Genomic DNA, 22,210 nt, shown 5'->3' with positions numbered 1-22,210 from the left:
GGAAATGTGGGGTGAAACGGTGATAGAAGTTCCACCAAAAGTTTTCAGTTTTTGGAGTTGCTCAGCCTGTCGAGCAGTGGCAACTTCAACTAGTAGGTCACCTGATCTTAGACGACGGACTGTCTTTGGAGTTCCTATTGTGCTTTCTAGGCATTTCTGCACTAGAAATGGAGAGAGCTTTCCAACTGGTTGTTCTTCAGTTGAATGAATAATCAAGAATGTTGGAGTTCGGATTCTGCCTACGTCAGTCTTTTGACGTTTTGCTGCGACAGAACCAGACTCCTCTTGTTCTTGCCTTGTCAAGGTTTCTTCTATGCACCCAGTGTTTTTCTGGGTTTTACGGACTTCTTGCTCCATTTCGCCCTGGAAGGGAGACCTTTTCCCCTCCAGGTTACCGGCCCCGCCACGTGGAGGCAGGAGCAGTGCCACCTTTGTGACCAAGCGGTAGTGGGTTAGTAGTAATGCAAAATAAAAGAAAAGAAAAGAAAGAAGGTTACTTTTCCTCCTGTTCAAGTAAAGTGATTTCTTTACTGAAGCTTATTTAATTGATTGTTAGTGTAACGCTGTAAATAAAGAAGACGATTTTATTTATTCAAGAGAGCGCAAATTCACTGGCAAAGACACTTGATCACAAAATCGCTTGGCACCTGGGGCCTTGAAGAAGGGGCCCAATTAAACCATAACGTGACAGAACTATCCACATGGTCACTTCTCTTCCATGGCTATTTTCTCATGGAGCTGGTGGGGAGGTTCTGTTGCCCCAAAACTATATGTTCTGCTTCTTCAGTCCTGTCCAAATAAAAATAAGTTTCATTTGAAAACCTGATGTTGTGTAACACTGTATTTCCCCCCTCTGCCCATACAGTGAATCAAAGTCTTCTCTGTTGTCTTCAGAAAAAATTTATGCAGCGATGTAATCTAGCACGAGGGCATTTTCAAATCCAACTGAGGCATTCAATGAACAGAACAAAGACCTATTTCAAGTTCATAAGCTACTTTTGTTGGACTACACTGCATCGTAACTTGGAAGTCTTCAACATTTTCTGGAGAACAAACACTGGCTGCACAAGCTCTTTTACATTCCTCTATACAGCCTTCCTCTCCACACTGTTAGGATAAGCAAAGCAGTGTTTCTTGCAAGTGTGCAATGAGTTAAAAAAAAAAAAAAAAAAAAAAGGCAAACATTTATTGAGGCATTATTCTCTGCAATTTTGCTTACTCACAGGAACAAGTGGGATTCACAAGCATGTAAAGTGTTGTGACTTGATGCTGCTTTTTCAGTGAATTTTTCAGGAACTACTGCAGATGCCACTGCAAACTTTAAATGCACTTTAACTAACAGTTCAGTTTTAATCAATAATGCCTCTCTCAACATTTTGTGTGCCACTCTATATGATAATTCTTAATGTTGCCATGTGATCTACAAGAAGCTGTGAAATCTGCTTGTTCTGCATCCTGATCTACTACATGTTTCATCCTTTTTAAAATAATTCTTCTAAGTATTTTATTCATAACATTTAGTAATGTATTCATCCCCACTGAAATCTGTGTTGTTTTTCCAGTTTCATATGCAGTACATACATTCCAGCATCCTACACTTATAATTTCTTTATTACTGAAGGTTGTAGCAGATATTTTCTTGTCTGATAGACTTGCTCTCTGGGTGGCTTTCTCTGGCAAGATTCATATTTTTATCTAACGTTTTCCCTTTGTCCATACAACTTCCACATTTCCAGCTGTATTTTAAAGAATAATGGATTTTCTTATAGGTAAAAGCTGATTAATGTTGGCAATTATAAATTCATTTTTTTAAACAAATTTTTATATAATTGATAAGTGAAATAAAATGAGAAGAGTACCATTTAATCTAAGAATGGAATGAAACTGGAAATCTTCAAACATCATTTCTGTCATTGTTTCCTGAATGGAAGTGAAGTTAAAAAATGGCTCAGTGATAATAAGGCATGTCTCACCAAAATCAACCTATTCAAAAAAAAAAAATCAAGCGATTTAGTAAATTATGTGAAAACTTAAGCAAATAAAGATTAACTATCTGACTATGATAGTAACAATAACAAAAAACTTACATTAACTCCATCACGACCAAAAATGTAATCCCATACTTGTTTCTGAATGTCCCATTTTACAATATATCCCTGGAAAAAACAAAACTGTTTGCGTAAAAAAAAAGGAAAGAAAAAAAAAATTATCATCATGCAATTAGAAATATTTTAATATGTGTTAAAGTGATTACAGGAGAAACAGAAGTATTAATAACCTGTGTATAACTGAAAACATGAAAATATCTTTTGTGAGAACTTGAATCAGCAGAGAAGCCAAGGTTATCAAAGTATTTAAATTTCATGTTCACACTCACACTATTGTATGCAAATTATTAAAGAAAACAACTTTTTTCACATAAAAAGAATACATAATAAAATACTTTGTGATTAACAAGAAACCAACATTTGGCAATTCAAATTGCCCATTTGAAAATGTTTCAAAATATGAGGATTTTGAAACAGAAGGTTTAATTATTACTAACACGTTCACAAAGATGTATCAGTTGTGACTAATGCATGAATGACCTAACAACTGATGTATCAATCCATACCTTTTAATTCCCCGTTGTGAGTGTCTATGAGCAATTTTTTTTACATTCTTATTTATTTCTGTTTTGTTGCTTTATATACTAAAATTAGACTGCCCTACCATAAGTTTTCATCTCAAATTTTTAAACAGTTACTGGAAGTGTCTGAAATTTCCTAGTCAAAACCATTGATATTTAAAAATGACACAAATAGTTTTATTCCAAACAATTTAATGGGAAGATATCACTGACATATCAATACACAGGCAGTTCAAAAATTATCCAACACTGAATTAGGTCCACTTAGGATTTATATGTGTTTTTATATACCAATTGAAGCTACATTGAAGCTTCAATTGAAGAACAAATATTGAAGGTACTATTTTTAAATTACTGGAGTTAACAGCATGAGATTACAAAATTGTCAGCATTGTCAAAATTTTAATTCAGGAAAAATGCTTCCATTTTAAGGATGGTTTCTGAGCAGATTTTCAGACTGCCAATGGGGGATGGGAATTTCTCTCCCTTTAGCTGAAGTTCATTTAGGCATGACAAGAAAAAATTTTAAATTCTTTACTGGAGGAATTAAAATTTGCACACGAGATTCGTAGATATGTGTGCAGCTGGAAGTAAGGAGGAGACTGAAAGCATAAAAAATTGATAAAGTTTAACACATTCAAGATTAAAGTTTACTTTAATCAGTATTCTTCCTTGGAATTTTTAAACTTGAATCCTCAGAATATGAAAGAAATGCTTAGAGTATGAAATACAGTTGCAAAACTGCATCAAAAGCCCATCGATAATGTTAAATGATTGGTGGTATTTATGTGTATATAACACATATTAGATGAATACAGACTGAATAAGTAGATTTTCTAAAAATTATAGTTTTAAATAGGTATTACCCAAAATAATTAATCAAAAAAGTAATCAATAATGTTAAAAATAAATCTGAAATGGTATAGCAAAAGGATATCAAAGAAAGGTGTTTTAAGCAAATTATAGCATCATGTATGGTAGGCAAGATGATTAAAAGGGGTTTAAGGGCACTGATGTTCAATTAGGGTTTGGGTCGTATAATAATTTGGGATCAATAATCAAGAATGGGAATTGGAATACCAGTATTCCTGGCATATACAGGGTGATTCACTACCAGTGTGACAAACTTGCAGGAGTTGTAGGGGGCACAAAGATGAATTGGAATCACATAGCATTGCAGGGTCCGAAATGCCTTCGTCATGCGATAGAGGACGTTGAACGGGAGGTCGCGTGAACTGCGATCCCGCTGGAAGTCAGCATTTGCGAACCGGTTCCCGAGGCAGTAGGACGGATGAGTATTCAAACGTTGAACTGGCCGACATGCACCTCGCGTATGGAGCTGCGGACTGTAACGGGCACGCCGCTCTGCGCTTGTACCAGGAACGTTTCCCGCACAGGCATGCTCATCATACGATTTTAATCGTATGATGAGAAGGTTACGTGAGACTGGTTGTTTCACGAGAGGTACCATGAATCGAGAACGAACGACGAGGACGCCAAACAATGAGGAGAATGTCCTACATCTTGCAGAAAGCAATCCGAGTACGAGTACTTGAGCGATGGGCCAACGATTGGGTATTTCCCAATCCACTGTATGGAGGATACTGTCAACAAACCAAACGAGTTCATACCATCTGCAATGTGTCCAATCATTGGAGCCTGTGGATTATCCACTCCGGAGGACTTTTGCTACTTGGTTTCTTCAACAGAAACGGTTCGCAAATGCTGACTTCCAGCGGGATCGTTGTTCACACGATTCAACGTTCAACGTCCTCTACTGCATGACGAAGGCATTTCGGACCCTGCAATGCTATGTGATTCCGATTCGTCTTTGTGCCCCCTACACCTCCTGCAAGTTTGTTGCACTGGTAGTGAATCACCCTGTATAATGTTACCAATATAGCTTATACCATCATGTGTCAGGCAGGTTGTCCTTTCACATACATCTGAAGCACAATAGTTAGAATTAGTAAAAGGGCATACTGGCACAATTTAAATTTTACCACAAGTACAAAAAGATATTACAGCCAGGCTTCACATAACGTGAGTTCGATTAATGCGTTTTTCAGTTACCGCTATTTGAAAAAATTATACAACTTTTCACTTTACACGATGCAAATTTCCAGTTAACGCGATTTTTTTTTTTTTTTTTTTAATGTGATAGTTGAAAAAGATTTGAATTGCCTGTCTGCGCATCGGACAGGCAATAAACAAATGTTTTCCTGCTGCTCACCTCAGTGTGTTCCATCAACCATTGGAAGAAGACATGTTACTTGTTTGTCTCCCACTAATAAAGTCAATGCAGACTTGCATTTAAGAATTCTAATTTTTAAATGAATCAGATGAAAATATTACCATGAAGGAGATAACAGCAGAAGAACTAGATCAAACAAAAGGTTTGAGGTTCTCTGGGCCCTGGCGAAATAAATATTTCGCCAGGGCCCAGAGAAGATTGTTATCGGCTATCGGAAATTGATTGAGGAAAAGAGAAAGTCAACACTGTTCAAACAACTCTGTTCAAATATTTCCATAACAAATTGTTTCTTCATTGTGTATTTTATGTCAGAGGTACCCAAACTTTCTCGGTTCACAGCGCGTTTAGTGTATCAGTAATTTTTTCATGGCGCACCTAGACCAAAAGAAATACCTAACAGTTCCGTTTATTACGTAATTAGGTCCAAACGACTTAATAAGAAATGTTGAAACTGTGAACTACCTTGAGCTAACAGTATGCGCAGTGTCCAACAGATGTCGAGCATCGCTGTGTTTCCTTCAAAATTTTAAATATTCCGCAGCGCACAGTTTGGGAACCGCTGTTTTGTGCAACAAACATTTAATTCCATAATTATTTTCATTATCTTTTACATGGTATACAGCTAAAAAGTTATTTAAAAGGTATTTTTTAAAATTCTTTATGGACATTACTAAAGGTCAAGGACCAATTATAATTTTTCATATTGATTATTATATTCGATTAATGCGTTTCCGTTTTGCATGATGCGCTTGTGGGACGAATTAATCGCGTTAATTGGGGTCAGCCTCTATTATTGATAGGGTTCTGACTGTAATATTTGGAATGGTTAGAAACAGTGACTATTTTGTATTATAAAGAAACCCCAAGCCCATTTTAAATGAACAATTCCCATTTGATGTAAGCATGGATTATAATATGATCTACCATATGTAGGAGCCCTTACACTCTTTTGACTTAGCAGCTAGAACTAGCTGAGGAGGAAACGCACCTTGAGAATGGATGGTATACACCCTCTTTGATTTTGGCACCATTAGATAGCAGAAAACACATGGTATACATGGATGCTATATACCCTCTTTGATTTTGGCACCATCAGATAGCAGAAAACACAAACTACCATTGTCAAGGTTCTGGAATACTCAGGCAAATATCACAGTAGGAGTACCACATAATTCAGTGATATGCTGTGGCCGATAGAGTTAGCTCTCTGAGAATGATCAAAAATTATGCTAGTTCATCTTTGAAACATCCAGTATCAAGAAGCACTATTAACAGGTAACTGGCAGAGGCAGAATCATATTCATGTTGTGCATTAGGTTGACTCCTCACCACAACTCATCAAGCAAAGCAGCACCCCTGTGATGCAGAAATCAGGGCAACTTGAACTAAAAATTATGACAGAGTCGGTAGAGTAGGACTGCAAGGGGATCGATGCAGTAGATGAAATCAAATAAAATTTGTATACTTTACTGCATTTGATTTTCAACCATGAGGATCATTCTGCTCTCACCGAAGACAGAGGCTGAGTACTTGCAGCTAAGGCTTATGTTCAACTTAGAGACAAATACTGTTATCCCCCATACAGCCTTAGCATTGTACTGCACAGAGCAAATACAGCCAGAGTTATACGGATTAAAGGAACACATAATGATTCTTATGTCCACACACTGCTTGGCTGTTCACTTAGACAAAATACATTATTCAAATTTTTGCATACATTTGCTAATAGAGACTGTATGCCAGTAGCTTTGAAACAGCTGTCCTGGTAGTACCTCAGATTTTTAGACACATAGCAGATTGAACTGTTCAGATAGCACTACACAATTTAAAAAGATATTAGCAACTTTGGCACAACCGTGGGTAATGGTATGACTCTACGTTGAACATAAGAAAAAGCCTAGTTCCAAGTATTTTGTCCCAAGTCTCTTGAGTGGGAGAGAATGATTTCCATGATTGAAAACGGAATGCTCCTGCAATCCTAGGAGTAAATATTGTACTCTGGTAAAAAAAAAAAAAAAAAAAAGTAAAGTGCAGCCATTATCAACCCACTGCAGGATGGAAGCCTCCTCTTGTGCAAAAACATTTGTTAACCTGGTACAATGCAATGTAAGTTTCCTTAGTAATATTATATCTATCAATACCCATGATATCAATATTATACAATATAATTCTAGAGTTAACAATGTAGGTCCCATAGGTTTTTTTGTTTAACCATTTTATTACCTTTTCAAACTGATTAATATAAAAAAGTCCAGAAAAATCTTTACAGTCATCAAGCTGATCTCCAATGAATTGACGACGACGCTCGCTTTTTGCCTTTGTGATACAGTTTGGAATTAATCTAAAAAAAAAAAAAAAAAGAAAAGAAAAAAAAGATTTAATTTTTTCTCTCTGTCTTATAATTATACAGCAAAAGCTTTGTTATCTAGCATGCATGGGAATGGGTGGCATTGGACAATCAAATATGTTACTTATTTTTCAACAGAGGTATTCCATGGTACACTTCCACAGGCAGACTCTTAGAAACTATTCATCACATTTTTTCTCTTCTGGCTAGCAAATATATAAGTTTAATTAAACTTGAGAAGAGAAGAAAATTAGTGGGAAAAAAAAACATAACCTGAGTAATTGTGTAGTTAAGTATGAAATTTTCTGAGCAGTGCAGACAGGATGCCAGGGCAGTTCATGGGGGGGGGGGTGTCAATGATATACAGGAACTTTGACAGCAGGAATAAGGTGACAAGGCAATGGTTAATCCACATCTTAAGTACTGCGCACAGGTCTGGAAGCCTCATTTTAGGAAGTTTGTTGATCTGTTCATATGGGTACAGAGAAGGGTAATGAGATTAGTGAGGGGGGACAAAAGGGCTTAGTTCAGATTTTGATTTTATTGGTGCATTAGTGTCTAAGGCTATTATGCAGCAGGACATGGAACAAAAGAGTATCCTTACCAAGAAAGGTTCTACAAATTGCAGTCTGAAAACTAGACTTTTGTAAGGAGATTTGATTGATGTGTTTAAGGCTTTGAATGGATTGAGTAAGCTAAATAGTGTTGGCATCCTTCCTCGTGCTCAAGAAACCAACAGACTCACACGTAGGAGGGGGTTACAGGACAGATGTGTAGAAATTTGCCTCAGGCCAGCAGACACTGATGTTGGAACAAACTTCCATCTGGTGATGTGAAAGTAGGTAGTTTGAATAAATTTAATGATGAACTATACAAATTATTAGAGGGGGGGAGGGGTTGGATAGGTGATGTGGGAAGTTTTTTTTGGCCAAAACTATAAGCTTGCTTCATTGTATCACTTGTCACTACTAATAGAGGTTTCCATTAGTCTAAAATTAAATTCTGAATCATAAAACATATTTACTCAATTAGATCTCTTTGTACATAATCTTACAGAGCCCAAAAACCTAGGCCTGAAGATGGAGTTTGATAATGAAATCCAAAATGCAGCCATTTTATTTAATTGTTGGGATTGTTTGGAGCCTAATTTTATTAATTGTCCTCTGCACACAAATAAACTAATTAAAATACTTCATGTGGAAAAGTATCTTATTTTAAATTTTAAAGAAATCTAAACATACTCTTTATTGGAGACAATATTAATCCAATGAACATTACATTCCTTTCAGCAGGATCTGTATGTATGATCATTTCAAGTGGACTTTGTTCTTATAAATACTTCAATCCCAGACTTGTCAAATTGCAGGACTCTTCTTAAACTCATAAATGGTAACTGCACAATAATTGCACAGAGGTTAAACAGAGTGTGCCACTGTTAATCAGCTCAAGTATACGTGTGACCTCAATCTTTATAAATTTTTCTCAGTAATCTCCTCTAAGAGACTTAATGGGATAACATTTTCTCTGAAGAGGAACTCAAAGAGTACACCTGTTTTCTATGACTACTTTGAAAGCTGCATTCATTTATATACAAAAACACAAAAGACTTACCATGTAAGTTCACAAAAAGATCTGATTTAACTTCTCAAATAAATCAAGAATATGCTAAAAAAATTTGAATTTAGTAATAGCCAGGAAAACAGAAAAAGATTGATACACAACTTACAGAAAAAGAGTTGCAGGTTGCATTCAAAATGAAGACAATTTTATGAAATGAAACTTGCAGCAATAGTGAAAAGTAAGGAAAAATGAGAAGTGCTAAAGATATTACCTAGTACAAAGCCAAAAGCAAGGATCAAGCTAATTAATGATCTCTCACTTACAAAATTGTCCCACTTTCTATCTCACAGGAACTTTTTTTTTGTATACCTTTCTATACATATTTCCATGGATTCTACTGAACTGACTTTTGTATTTCCATCTCTTTTTTTCAATTATACATAAAATTTATGTATAATTACACCTAAAAATTGTTTCAGAGCATTGCGGCTATTTCTATACACAGACTAATCAAATTACCATAGCAACCAATATTTTTATATTATGTCAATGACTATGGTATTTTGATCATTCTTATGAAATTTAATTTTAAATTTTTAACCACAGAAGGAGCTATAGTTCTTCAAAATGTCTGGCATAATTAAATGCATATGTCAGTTAAGCAGTCTTAATTATGTTTATAACGCAGTAATGTCTATTATGTACACTAATTTTATTCAAATTCAAAAAGCAAAATTCAGTGAGTGAGCTTGGTTTAATTAAGAATGGGGATACAAACTCTGATATATCTATGTATATGGCATTCTAAATGTTGATTTGTTTCTTTTGCCTAATTAAAAACTTCAGTTCATAAGCAGGAATCCCTACTAGTACCTTAGACTAAATCCAGCATTAAATGAAATTCTCAGTAAAGCTCCTATTATGATCAATAGGATTTGAACAAAGGCTTGTCCAAACACAACGTTTCTACTAACTACTAAATAAGAAATAGAAACTATTTCTACTAAATAAGAAAGACTCATTACACAATACCCTGCTTAACATATTGTAGAGACATAATTATAACAGCACAGTTTCTATTTTATATATTTAATTTTAACAGTCCTAAATCACTGAGTAATACTGGTTGAGTAAATACCACGTAAACTCAGTACTTCACTTGTGCATTTGTGTGCTCTAGGAGTATAACTGCTGAGTTGGGTTGGGTTGTTCAGATTAATACCAATACTATTGACACTGAGAGACTGTAGACAGAATAATGGAACCACATTCTAACACTCAGTCAGTATAGTGATTGCATGGCAGACAACTAGGTAGGGGGGGTAAGGTCATGACACCTCCGATGCCAAAATCAGGTGTTGTGGTGTTTTTTCCAAGTTTTAATGCCACTCACATTGCAAATGGTGACTAGTGAAGCATAATGTGACTAAATATAAATGAGCAAAGATCTACAGAAAACAGTGGGGAAGCAGTCAGAGCTCAGGTAAGCATAGAGGGCTTCCATTCTTGCACTATTTAGTTTTGCTATTATGCAGCTCAGAAAATCTTTTTCAGTTGATCTTTATATACTGAATGACATGCTAGTTAACATCTGATTAGTCTCATTTGATTTCTCTCTTCAAGTTCACCAGAACAAAAAAAAAAAAAAAAAAAATATATATATATATTCATTATGAATCATAATAATAGAATATACTTTGTGAAACTGTCAATGCATAGTTTCATTATAAAATTTCAAGAGTGGTGGGTATGATGCAACTTTTAAAGAGCAACTGCTGACTCAAAAATCCTGGGCCTGCCACTGAATGTTGGGCCACTGTATGCAGCCAGCATGGCGCTGAATCCACAAGACCCTGTCCTGTAGGGAACTGGCATGATTCTTGTGGACAGAAAAGTTAATAATAAATTCATTGTGGATGGTGGTAGAACCCTAAGTCAAAGGTGTTGCTTCAGAAACTCCCACAATTGTTTTATAGGGCCGATGTTTAGTGACTTGAGGGCCACAATGGATAGATAGTATCATCCATATAATGTTCCTTCAATTATCAACACATATGTACATATACACTGCTGCAAAAAAAAAAAAAAAAAAAAATGAACAACTTGTCAGACTATATCTCCTATTATGGCCTATATCTGTAATAGGAGATATAGGGGACTATCTCCTATTATTGTTCACAGCAATTATGGCCTTGGAAAAATTTATGCCTAGAAGTTAAGGAATTGTCTATGGGACCTCTGACAACTCCTAACACAAGTTCAGTTGAGTTGCTTTAATAATACTTTCTTTTGAAATTAGGCACATTTAAGCAGTTGCTTCAGAACGCAGTATACACTAGGACCATTAAACTTCTTTTTTTTTTTTAATTGCAAAAGCTGCCTCAAATTGCAAGCTATATGAAATATTTGAGAACAGAAACCTGAAATTAGTGTCTTTAGTATCCTTATTTAAAAAATTTCATGATGGCTCCTTCTGTACAGTTTATAAATGCACCTTTGCATGACCTATGCTCCTATCACCACTAGACCATTTTAGAGTCACATTACTTATGGTTCACATTCAATTCTGGACACATTTATATTGTTACCTCTCTGTTGCACATTACAACCAGAAATGACTAGGCTTCTTTTTTGCTGAGTATACACAGCTGCTGTTATATTTGATGCCGCCATCTCATATCTTTCACCCATCTTGGCATATCTTCAAACCATTTTCTCAATATATGTTGGAAAATTCTGCTATCTGTTACATATGCTCCTAATAAATGGGCTTCTATGATTACATTTCCTTAAAAGTCACTAATGTCTCCTTATGCAGACATGCTTGCTCATAATACAAGATTACAATGCTGGCACATAAATATTGGAATATGACCAATTTGACTGGATACTACAATGTGGTCACAAAGGAACTGGATGCAAAAAATAATTTTGATATCATACACTTGGATTTCAGGAAAGCTATTGATACTTGCACATAAAAGACTGCTGTGCAAATTGGGGCATTAAGGGCAAGTTGCTGCTATCGATAAAGGGATGGTTGAGTGATAATCAATGAACACTGTTCTTTGTGAACTAATGTTATTAGTGGAGTTCCCCAGAGTTCAGTAATGTTATAAATGTTGTTTTCTATATTTATGAATTATACTGATGAAGGTATACCAGGCTTGTTAATGAGGATTGTTAATGAGAGTATGCTACTGCAACAGAATCTAGAAAAGTTAGGCAGATGGGCTGAGAAGTGTCAACTGAAGTTCAACACTAACAAATGCAAATACTGCACATGGGTAGCAGTCACTCCAGAATAACGTACCAACTGTAAGGTAATACACTCAGGATAGTGGAGAATGAAAAAGATTTGGGGGTAAATGTGCAGTCAGATATGAAGTTCTCTGACAGTGCAGACAGGCTGCCAGGACAGCTCATGGGGTTTTGACAATGATATATAGGAATTTTGCTAGCAAGGGGATAAAGAGGTCATTATCCCTTTGTAAAAGGCAATGGTCAGGTCACACTGAGTACTGCGTACAGGTATGGAGACGAGATTGGTGACGGGAACAAATGGGTGCTATTACCAAAACGGCTTCAGTTCTGCAAATTGCATCTGGAGACTAGGTACCTGTGAGGTGATCTGATTGAGGTGTATAAGGCTTTGAATGGCTTGAGCAAGCTCAATGCTGATAGGATTCTTCCTCTTGCTCTGATTACGGACTTGAGGGGGCAGGGCATAAATTCAAAGTGAGGAAAGACAATTGCAGAATAGATGCACAGAAATTTGACTTTAGCCAGTGGATGGTTGATTGCTGGAACAACTTCCATCTGTCATTGTGGAAGTTAATAGCTTAAATAAATTCAAGGAAGAACTAAAACTATTGAAGGGAATGGATAAGTGAAATGGGAAAGGTTTTTTTGGCTGATGCTGTATAAGCTTACTTTCTTGCATCATGTACCACTACTAATGCTAATGTTAATTTGTGGAGCAGTCTCCTCTTTAGCATTGGTAATATGATATGAAGAAACAAAGCTTATATACCAGCAGCCAAAAAAAAAAAAAAAAACCACTCAACTTACCTATTCCTTCTAATAATTGGTCTGCAACCTTTAAATTTATTCAACTACCATCTTCTACAATACCAAGTGGAAGTTTATTTCAACAATTAATTACTCTTTGGGGGAATGCAAATTTCTGTACATCTATTTTGAAACCATTATTTTTCAATTTTAATTTATGCCCCTTTGTGTGTGTGTCATCTGAGAAAGAGCAAAGATGCCATCAGCTTTTAATTTTCACCCTTTTAAAGCCTTTAGATGTAATAAGAAGTGTATTATTACATCTAAAGATATTTTTAGCATTTTTAATAGTTACTTCATATAGTAACTATCACACAGATGCTAGTTTCCAGAGACTGCAATTTACAGAACCTCAGTTTTTCTTGGTAAGAATATCCTTTGGTGCCCCCAACCAATTTTTGTTGCTCTTTGCAGGCAGTACCCTTTCTGACAGATCTGTCTTTCCTAAAATGAGATTTCCAAACCAGTATGCAGTATTCCAGATGTGGCCTAACAACTGCCTTATACAATGGGATAGTTATTTCTTTGCCCTGCTGACGAAGTTCCTGTATATCACTTACAGAACCCCATGACCTGTTCTAGTAGCTTGTTTTAGTCTTGCATTGGGTCAGATACCCTGTGGGTTACCCACATTACAGGTTGGTTCTCAGGTAATTTTGCATTTATAAATAATTCATTGCCAGATGACACCAAAAGACCAGAATTAAAAGGTTCATCAAAAAGAAAAAGGAGGAAGGAAGATAATTTATTTGATATGGAAGATTCAAGTGATGAAAATGTTGAACTAAAATTATATTACAATAAAATTTCCAAAACCAATTAAGATTCCCAAGCCCAATTAACAATGAAGAATATTTTCAATTGTTGAAGTGGTGAGAAAAAAAGATTTTTTTTTTCATAAAATATTGCAGCTGTGGTTCATTTCATTCTTGTCATTCCTGCCAGCAGTGTAGTATAACAAATAAAAGAAATTTTTATGCAGCTAGAATTATAATCTGTTGATCATTGTCCTCTTTGTGCATATCAGAAATGTGAAAAATTATTTTTTATGAAACCCCCAAACACAATATTAGGACCTATCATACTTAGTACTATGCATGGGTTGAGAAGATAAAAGAAGATAGTTGTTGGCATACTTGTTGATATTATGTTATAAATGTATTTTCATTATATTTTTTCTATTTTTAAATTTTTGTACTTATATACAATATAAATATTAATATTATTGATGTGTAAAAAATTTAAGACACATTTTTTAATATGTCCTTTTTTATTTTTTGTTTTGTGGGTTATGAGCTAGGTTGCAAATAAACAATGTGGTTCAGGTGTGGTTCCAGTTACTACAAGTGCAGATCTAATAACAATGGATATGCAGGACTCTAGCTTGTTTGCAGTGTTAAGAAGACTTCACATCAGACAGTATAACCATCCCTAGGACCCTTTCATTCTCCACTAACTTCAGTTTTATTCTGGGATTATTGCCAAAATAACACTAGCTGATCACATAAATAATGTTACAATCATTCAAAATTTCTTAAAGTTGCCAATAGATAGAGTTCCTTATAAAATGAAATGCCAAACGTAAAGTGAATATGATCATAAGATTTAAATATATAAACTTAAATGGACCTCAACCTTGATGTGACTAACATGAGAGAGCTTTTGGACTCGCATTTTGAGGAATTAAGAACCGATGAAATAATCGAAACAGAGACATCTAAATTCTGAAGTAACGAGAACCTGATATTGCAGTCTCCCAGAACATTTACAAGGCAGAAAATGGCTGCAGCTTTTAATTCAATTTCTAAGGGATTGGCAATCATTGAAGAAGAAGATGCAAATATGGAAACAACTGCAAAAGTGAAAATAGGCATTTATGACTGCTACAGTGAGATTTTTGAAGAAAAAAAAAAAAAAGAATCTGACTGTGCAATTCTATAAAAACATTTTAAAAAAGTGGAAAATCTGCTGTTTCTTCATTATCAGACACCCTTCCATCTACCTCATCTGCACCTAGTGTCACTTATGTGGAAAATATTGAACTCTGATGAAGATATTGACGAATAAAAGTTGAATACATATGTATGTACAGCACATATATTATGTTAGTACTAATTTTCTTTATTTCTGTTTTGTAACTGTTTTTAATTAAAATTAACAAGTACAATATCTTGTTTTTTTTATTCTTTTTTATTTTATTTTACATTACGTATCATATACAATAAACCATAATGCATATATACATTATAATAAAACATACTGTATAGACCATTCAATGTTTAGTACATGGTTTTAATGCTTTAAAATGGCTGCTAATTTATATACATATCATAAAAGCTCAGGAATGCAAGATACACATACCGAACAAAACGTATAGCGAACAACATCTTGGAACGGAACTCATTCATAAACCAAGAGTTGCCTGTATTGTTAAAAAAAAAAGAAAAAGAAAGAAAAAAATCAATTTTGAATTTAATTATATTCTCCCTGATAGAGTAACCTGAGCTATGTGTGTATGATGGGGTTTTAATGGTGCATGAGCTGTTGGGGCTATAGCGCGCCTAATCTGAGCTATGACCATAATGATTAATCAGTTTCAGACACTGTTTTAGTGCAAAATTATCCATTTATTTTTATCTGGTTACCTTTTGTGCAAAACACTTACCTCAAAATATTTACTGTGGTTTTGGTCAAACAATATTTAGTTCCTCGATTTATTATTATAGATGTCAATATTAGTTTAGGGGCAAATTTATAGACTGGCAGGTATATATCAAATATATTAACAGCGGATGCCAAATTTCTTAGCTTGATTATAGCAGGATTAATTATTATTATTATGTTTATTAGTTAATCTATTTATTCAGTAATAAGGATGAGAAGAGAAGAAAAATATGTGTGTATATATATTTATATACAATAAGTCCTTCCTAGAATTGCAATAAATAATGAAAATGACAAACAACAGGGCAATCAACTTCTGCATTTATTGAATTGCAAATGATTTGTTGCACAAAATATATGATCCAAAGGTAAAAAAATATTTTATTTATGTGGATAAAAAGCACAGACATTCTTTAAGATCACACTTATCGTTTTTAATAAACTATATAGAAATAATACTAAGGAGAAAAAAGAAGTGGCAGCCCAACTCTCTCCTCACTCCATGTGCATTCCATCCTCTCTCTCACAATTTGTGATCTTGAGTCACCAACTATAAATAAACAAAGACATCACTAGTTTATAACTGAAAGGACTTCAGACACTAGTCTCATTTTCTTAAAGAATAGAGCTAATTTTTTGTTGTTAAATCTGCTTTTCTGAAGTCTTTTGCAACAGGAAACTGCGTCTCAAACACTTGTTGCCATATATTTCTACATTAGGATTATTTTCATACCATGATTTACTTTGAAAGCACTTTACACGTTAAAACTCAGGTGCACATTCTTCACCTGCATTACTTGTATTAATTTCAGTAAAAACAGTAAGAAGTGTATTATTACTTCTAAAAATATTTTTAATTTATTCTTGAAAATATTTAAATAATTGAAAGTAGCATTAAAATTGCAATGAAATTTATAAGAAATTCCCAATAAATACACAAAGCATAACTGATTTAACAGCAGTATGACTGATGTGAACTATCACAGAATGTGGCATGTATGTAATAGACATGGAGCAATGAATGGCAAATTAATGAAAATGATAAAACAATGTGGTCACAAAGTAAGGATTATATAAGGAAAAACAAAGATAAGGATAAAAAATACACACACACACAAGTGTGTGTGTGTGTGTTAATTCCCTTTAAGATTTTAACATAACATTTTGTATTTTATTTATTTTTCTTTAATTTAGACTTACTTGATGTTTAACAAGTTCATTATTAGTTAGTAATAGCAGTGGCAAATGATGAAAAAAAAGAAGCAAGATTGTACAACATCAACAACAAAAAAACCCAATTTATTTATTATATACACCTCCTCTACAATACCAGATGCAGTTTGTTCCAACAAAAAGACCAGGAGTAATTGTGCAGTCAGATATGAAGTTCTCAGAGCATTATAGATAGGCTGCCAGGACAGGTAATGGGGTTTTGTTTTTACTGCTATGATATTCCTATATATCATAACAGTAAAACTCCTATGATATATAGGAATTTTGCTAGCAGGGATAAAGTGATTATCCTTTTGTATAAGGCAATGGTCAGGCCACACCTTGAGTACTGCATACAGGTCTGGAGACCTCCTTTTAGGAAGGACATAGAGCTGCTGGAATAAGTACAGAGAAGGGCAACAAGATTAGTGAAGGGAACACGATGGGCTGCTTTTACCAAGAAAGGCTTCAGTTCTGCAAATTGCATCTGGAGACTAGGTACCTGTGAGGTGATCTGATTGAGGTGTTTAAGGCTTTGAACGGCTTGAGCAAGCTCAATGGGATTCTTCCTCTTGCTCAGTTATGCACTTGACAAGGCATAAATTCAAAGTGAGGAAAGACAGTTGCAAAATAGATACACAGAAATTTGCCTTTAGCCAGTGGGTTGTTGTTTGGTTTTTTTAAGGAGCGTTAGCAACTAAGACCATATTGCTCCAGGAATATGCGGTGGTCATTTCCTGACCTTTCCGCATCCTCTGTATTTGGTGGTGACGGGCTCGAACCCCGGTCTAATCAAGAAGCATGTGCTACACACTGCTGCTCCTTCCCACCTGGCTACGGAGGCGCCTAGCCAGTGGGTGGTGGATTGCTGGAACAAACTTCCATCTGTCATTGTGGAAGTTAATAGCTTAAATAAATTCAAGGAAGACCTAAACAAACTATTGAAGGGAATGGATAAGTGAAATGGGAAGTTTTTTTTTTTGGCTGATGGTGTATAAGCTTACTTTCTTGCATCATATGCCACTACAAATGCTAATCAACTACCTGCTGCTTAAGTCAAATTTCTGCACATCTTTCCTGCAACTGCCCTTCCTCAACTTGGATTTATCCCAATCATTAAATATAAATTTTTACTGAAGTGAAGATCTAATATAATTTGTCCTTTCCTTAGAATGGGTTAAATAAATAAAAATTTATCTTCTGGGCTAAATCACTAACTTCTAGTAATATATCCTTCCACACAATGTTACAGTATATGTTATCCAGCACTGCTGTTTACTTTCGATTTCATGTCATAGGGCTATTCAAAATATTGTGTTACACAGTTCATACTTTTGCTCCCCTCTTTCTAATGGAGTGATTTTCATAAGTCTCTAAAATCATAATTAGTTTACATTGAATTTCTGGTGCTCTGTGTTATGAGTTTGTTTGTTTGTTGTTGGGTTTTATTGGCGCATTAGCAACTAAGGCTATAATGCGCCAAAACCTGGTCTGTGTTATGAGGAGTGTTTCTCAAGTGGGACTGGATGGATTGGATTGGATTTTATTGGCACATTAGCAACTAAGGCTATAATGCATCAAGACCACTCATGTGAGACTGCAACACCATTGTGATAATGGTAGCAATTTTTTATTTGATTTGGGTGTTAATGGAGCAAAAATAGCTACAGTTATAATGTGCCAGGTAAATTATGGTAACAATATAAAGGCATATTGTAACCCTCCAGTCACTCTGAGGATGGAAACATTGTTGTTATTTGGTTTTTTAGGAGCATTAGCAACTAAGGCCATATTGCTCCGGGATATGCGGTGGTCATTCCCTGACCTTTCCGCATCTTCCCTATTTGGTGGTGACGGGCTCGAACCCCGGTCTAATCAAGAAGCATTTACAACGCACTGCTGCTGCTCCTTCCCACCTGGCTACAGAGGCGCCTGATGGAAACATGTAACTATTTCTGACACCATTAGCGGCAATTAAATTACTGGTTTTTTTTTTTTTTTTGGTTTTTTTTTTATCTACATAATTCATGTTGCTTATTATTAATGCTAAGTAAGTGCCTACATAATGTCTTGAAATAATTGCATCGGATCTACACGTTGTCCCATAGTCTCTCTACACTGCATGTGTTCCAAGGATGATATCAGGTTTCTTGAAAGCTATTGAAGAAAATTATATACCTCAACAGAGTTCTTCTAACTCGATCCCCACTTGAAAAGGCATGAATAAACCCCTCATTTCCCTGTCATTAAAAGTCTTCAAACCAAAGTGGCAGGTATCAAATCCACTCTACAGTGGAAGCCATATGTAAAGTTAATTCATGAGCCATGATGCTTCAGTGTATTGTCAGGTCAATTAATTTGTACATTGGATCAACTGGTCTGTTCTATGGAGCAAAATTCTAGTTTTCACCATACAGTAGCATACTTTTCTACAGTCATAATCTTTATCGTTAGTAGCCATTTTAGCTGACAGTAGTAAAAACTCCTTTGCTTTTTACTTTAAACTTGAACTATATACTACTGGGTGTTAACATTCACAGGTTAACATAAAATTTTCCCATATGAATCTTCCATATAGGCATTATGGAAGGTTACCTAGTGATCACTCAACTATGTGTAGAAAAAAGAATCTTGGTTATATATCCACCCTGATCGATTTTCTTTAGTATCCAATGTCACCGTTAGTGGTGACATTGAATACTAAAGAAAAATTTTTGCAACTCACTTGGTTATTGGCTTGTTAATCATACTGTATAACATTCATCAGTTTTGCAATGGGGGGGAGGTCATTTTCCCCTTATGCCAGTGAATACAACACCTCAGTAAACTTATATATGTGCATAAAATACATAAATTAATCTATGTAGTGTGTGTTAAATAAATAACTTGAAAGTATTCTCTACCAAGAGAAAGTAAATTATTCACACAATTAGATCATGATAATAAAACTAGTTTAATTTTGGTGCTAGTAATGGCAAATAATGCAAGCAATCTTATACAGGATCAGCCAAAAAAACATTACCCAAATCATTTGTCCATCCCTTCAAATAATTTATCTAATCGCTCTTTACATTTGTTCAAACTACCCATTTCCACGGCAGCAATAGCAAGTTGTTCTGATAATCAATTACCCTATGCCTGAATGCAAATTACCACACATTTGCTGCAATCCTTTTTCAATTTAACTTTATGCCTCCTTATGTGTATTGTCCAAGAAAGAGTAGTAGTGGCATGTGATGCAAGAAAGCATGTGTATGAGCTTATGCAGCATCAGCCAAAAAAAAAAAAAAAAAATCACACCATTCCCTCCAAATGCCTGTCCAGTTCCACCTTAAATTTATTTAACCTCAACTTCCACAACGACAGATGGAAGTTTGTTCCAGCAATTAACCACCCGCTGGCTAAAGGCAAATTTCCGCACATCTATTCTGCATCTATCTTTTCTTAATTTGAATTTATGCCCCCTTAGGTTTGTAATTTGAACAAGTGGAAGGATCCCATCAGATTTCAGTGTGCTTAATCCATTCAAGGCCTTATACACCTCAATCAGATCACCGCACAGGTGCCTAGTCTCCAGCCACTGCAATTTCCAGAACTTAAGCCTCTCTTGGTAAGAGGATCCCTTCATTCCCCTCACCAATCTTGTTGCCCTTCTCTGTACATGCTCAAGTAAATCTACATCCTTCCTAAAATGAGGCCTCCAGACCTGTTTTTTTGATTTGGTAGTTGTTGGCGCATCGGCTTCTGTGGCCATATTGCACCTCCCAAGGTTTTTGCAGTACTTTGATCCAAGCCTGAGGCGAGAATCGAACCCGCGACCTTTGGGTTGCCGGGCAGGTACTTTACCCACTCGGCTAGCCCGGTCGGCACCAGACCTGTACGCAGTACTCAAGGTGTGGCCTGACCATTCCCTTATACAGAGGGATAATCACCTCCTTTTCCCTGCTAGCAAAATTCCTATATATCATTGACAAAACCCCATGACCTGCCGTGGCAGCCTGTCTGCATTGCTCAGAAAACTTCATATCTGCCTGCACAATTACTCCCGGGTCTTTTTCATTTTCTACCACCTTAAGTGTAGTACCACACAGTTGGTACGTTTCTCTGGGGTTACTTCTACCCATATGCAATACTTTGCATTTGTCAAGGTTAAACTTCAGTTGCCACTTCTTGGCCCATCTGCCCAAATTATCTAGATCCTGTTGCAGTAGCACACTGCCATTATTGGCTGTGTGCTACTGCACCCTAAGTAAAGGATGCCATCAGCATTTAGTTTACTAAATCCATTTAAAGCCTTAAACATTTAAATCAAGCCACCTTGCAAGTGCCTAGAGGTGCTGCAATATGAAGAACTGGTCTTTTGTGATAAGAACGCTCTTTTGTGTCTTGGCTAATCTGATTGCTTTTCCCTGCTCCTTTTCCAGGAGATTCACATCCTTCTTAAATTGAGGCTTCCAGACCTGTATGCAGCACTCAAGGGATAATTCTTCTATGTCGATGGTATGATGTAGTGGATAATTCATTTTCTCTTGATGGAAATAACCAATTGTGTTATCCATTTTATTTTTAAAATGGTAACGTTCTGTGAAATTTCTGAAGTTGGCCAAAAGTAAAGTTCGTGGGTTGAAGTAAAAAAATCAAATTTTAATGTCAAAAAAATTCTTATTCATAGGACGAAAAATTGTAAATTGAGTTTACTGTACAAAAAACAACATCGGAGCATCATTTTCATACGTCAAATTGCTCACTCACATTATATTCCACAAGACAATTGGTTACCTTGGCTCAGACTGAGTGATATATCCACATTTTGCAGTATAAGCACCGTTATCCAAAACTAAGGTTTTGGATGCCATGCTTAATAACTTCTTAGAAGCTCAATTACAAAAGTCAATCATCTGTTTCCCCAGTTCGCGCTGCTTCAGACATATTAAACGCCCTCTACAGATACTGTATACAGTAGTGGCCACAGTTTTGGAACTGCACGCAGTTAATTGTTCCGGGCAGTTCCACAGTTTTGGAACTGTGGTGGAACTGCGCGCGCACAAAGACACGCTGCAACGGCAAAGCTGGCCTACCACAGGACAACAAAAGCCATTTGAAAATAAATAAAACTTTTATTCAACACAGTTACCTCTAAGGAATGTACGCTTGATGTAATGTTTCCTCATCTTTTTTCTACAACTTTTATGCTACTTTTTTATACTCGCACTGACTTAAAAAAGTCCTCTCGCCACTTCTGGATTTCATGAATAAAATAGTACGTATATGTCCCAAAGTATCATCCCTTCAAATATTTTTTCATGTCACAAAACCACTTCGCAGGTAACAAGTTGATATCACCGTCCTCCCCACACAGGGTGGAAAAGACCTGAATTCGAATACAATTCTGATTGGAATCAAATTGACATTGTTGCGCATGGAAGACTATTGTACAAATTGGAGCAGAATGAGCAGAATGGTATTAAGGGTA

At 35.6% G+C, this 22,210-nt stretch overlaps 1 protein-coding gene across 1 annotated transcript in view; it reads right to left on the bottom strand.

The window, feature by feature from the left end:
* Positions 1-21,662, bottom strand: part of Arp6 (Actin-related protein 6) — an 80,585-nt gene extending 58,923 nt beyond the window's left edge. Inside the window, exons 1-4 of the mRNA XM_090380031.1 lie at positions 21,517-21,662; positions 7,107-7,224; positions 2,088-2,156; positions 1,860-1,983 (exon numbers count right to left, since the gene is read on the bottom strand). Of these exons, the coding sequence (XP_090236157.1) occupies positions 1,860-1,983; positions 2,088-2,156; positions 7,107-7,224; positions 21,517-21,593 (388 nt within the window). The 5' untranslated portion in view covers positions 21,594-21,662. The remainder of the gene's footprint in view (positions 1-1,859; positions 1,984-2,087; positions 2,157-7,106; positions 7,225-21,516) is intronic.
* Between the last annotated feature and the right edge of the window lie 548 nt (positions 21,663-22,210).

This window comes from Mastigoproctus giganteus, chromosome 8 (assembly GCF_048544385.1).
Source record: "Mastigoproctus giganteus isolate SK-2022 chromosome 8, ASM4854438v1, whole genome shotgun sequence".
NCBI lineage: Eukaryota > Metazoa > Arthropoda > Arachnida > Uropygi > Thelyphonidae > Mastigoproctus > Mastigoproctus giganteus.
Note: the sequence above shows the minus strand (reverse complement) of the source record. Positions and strands in the feature narration are given on the sequence as shown.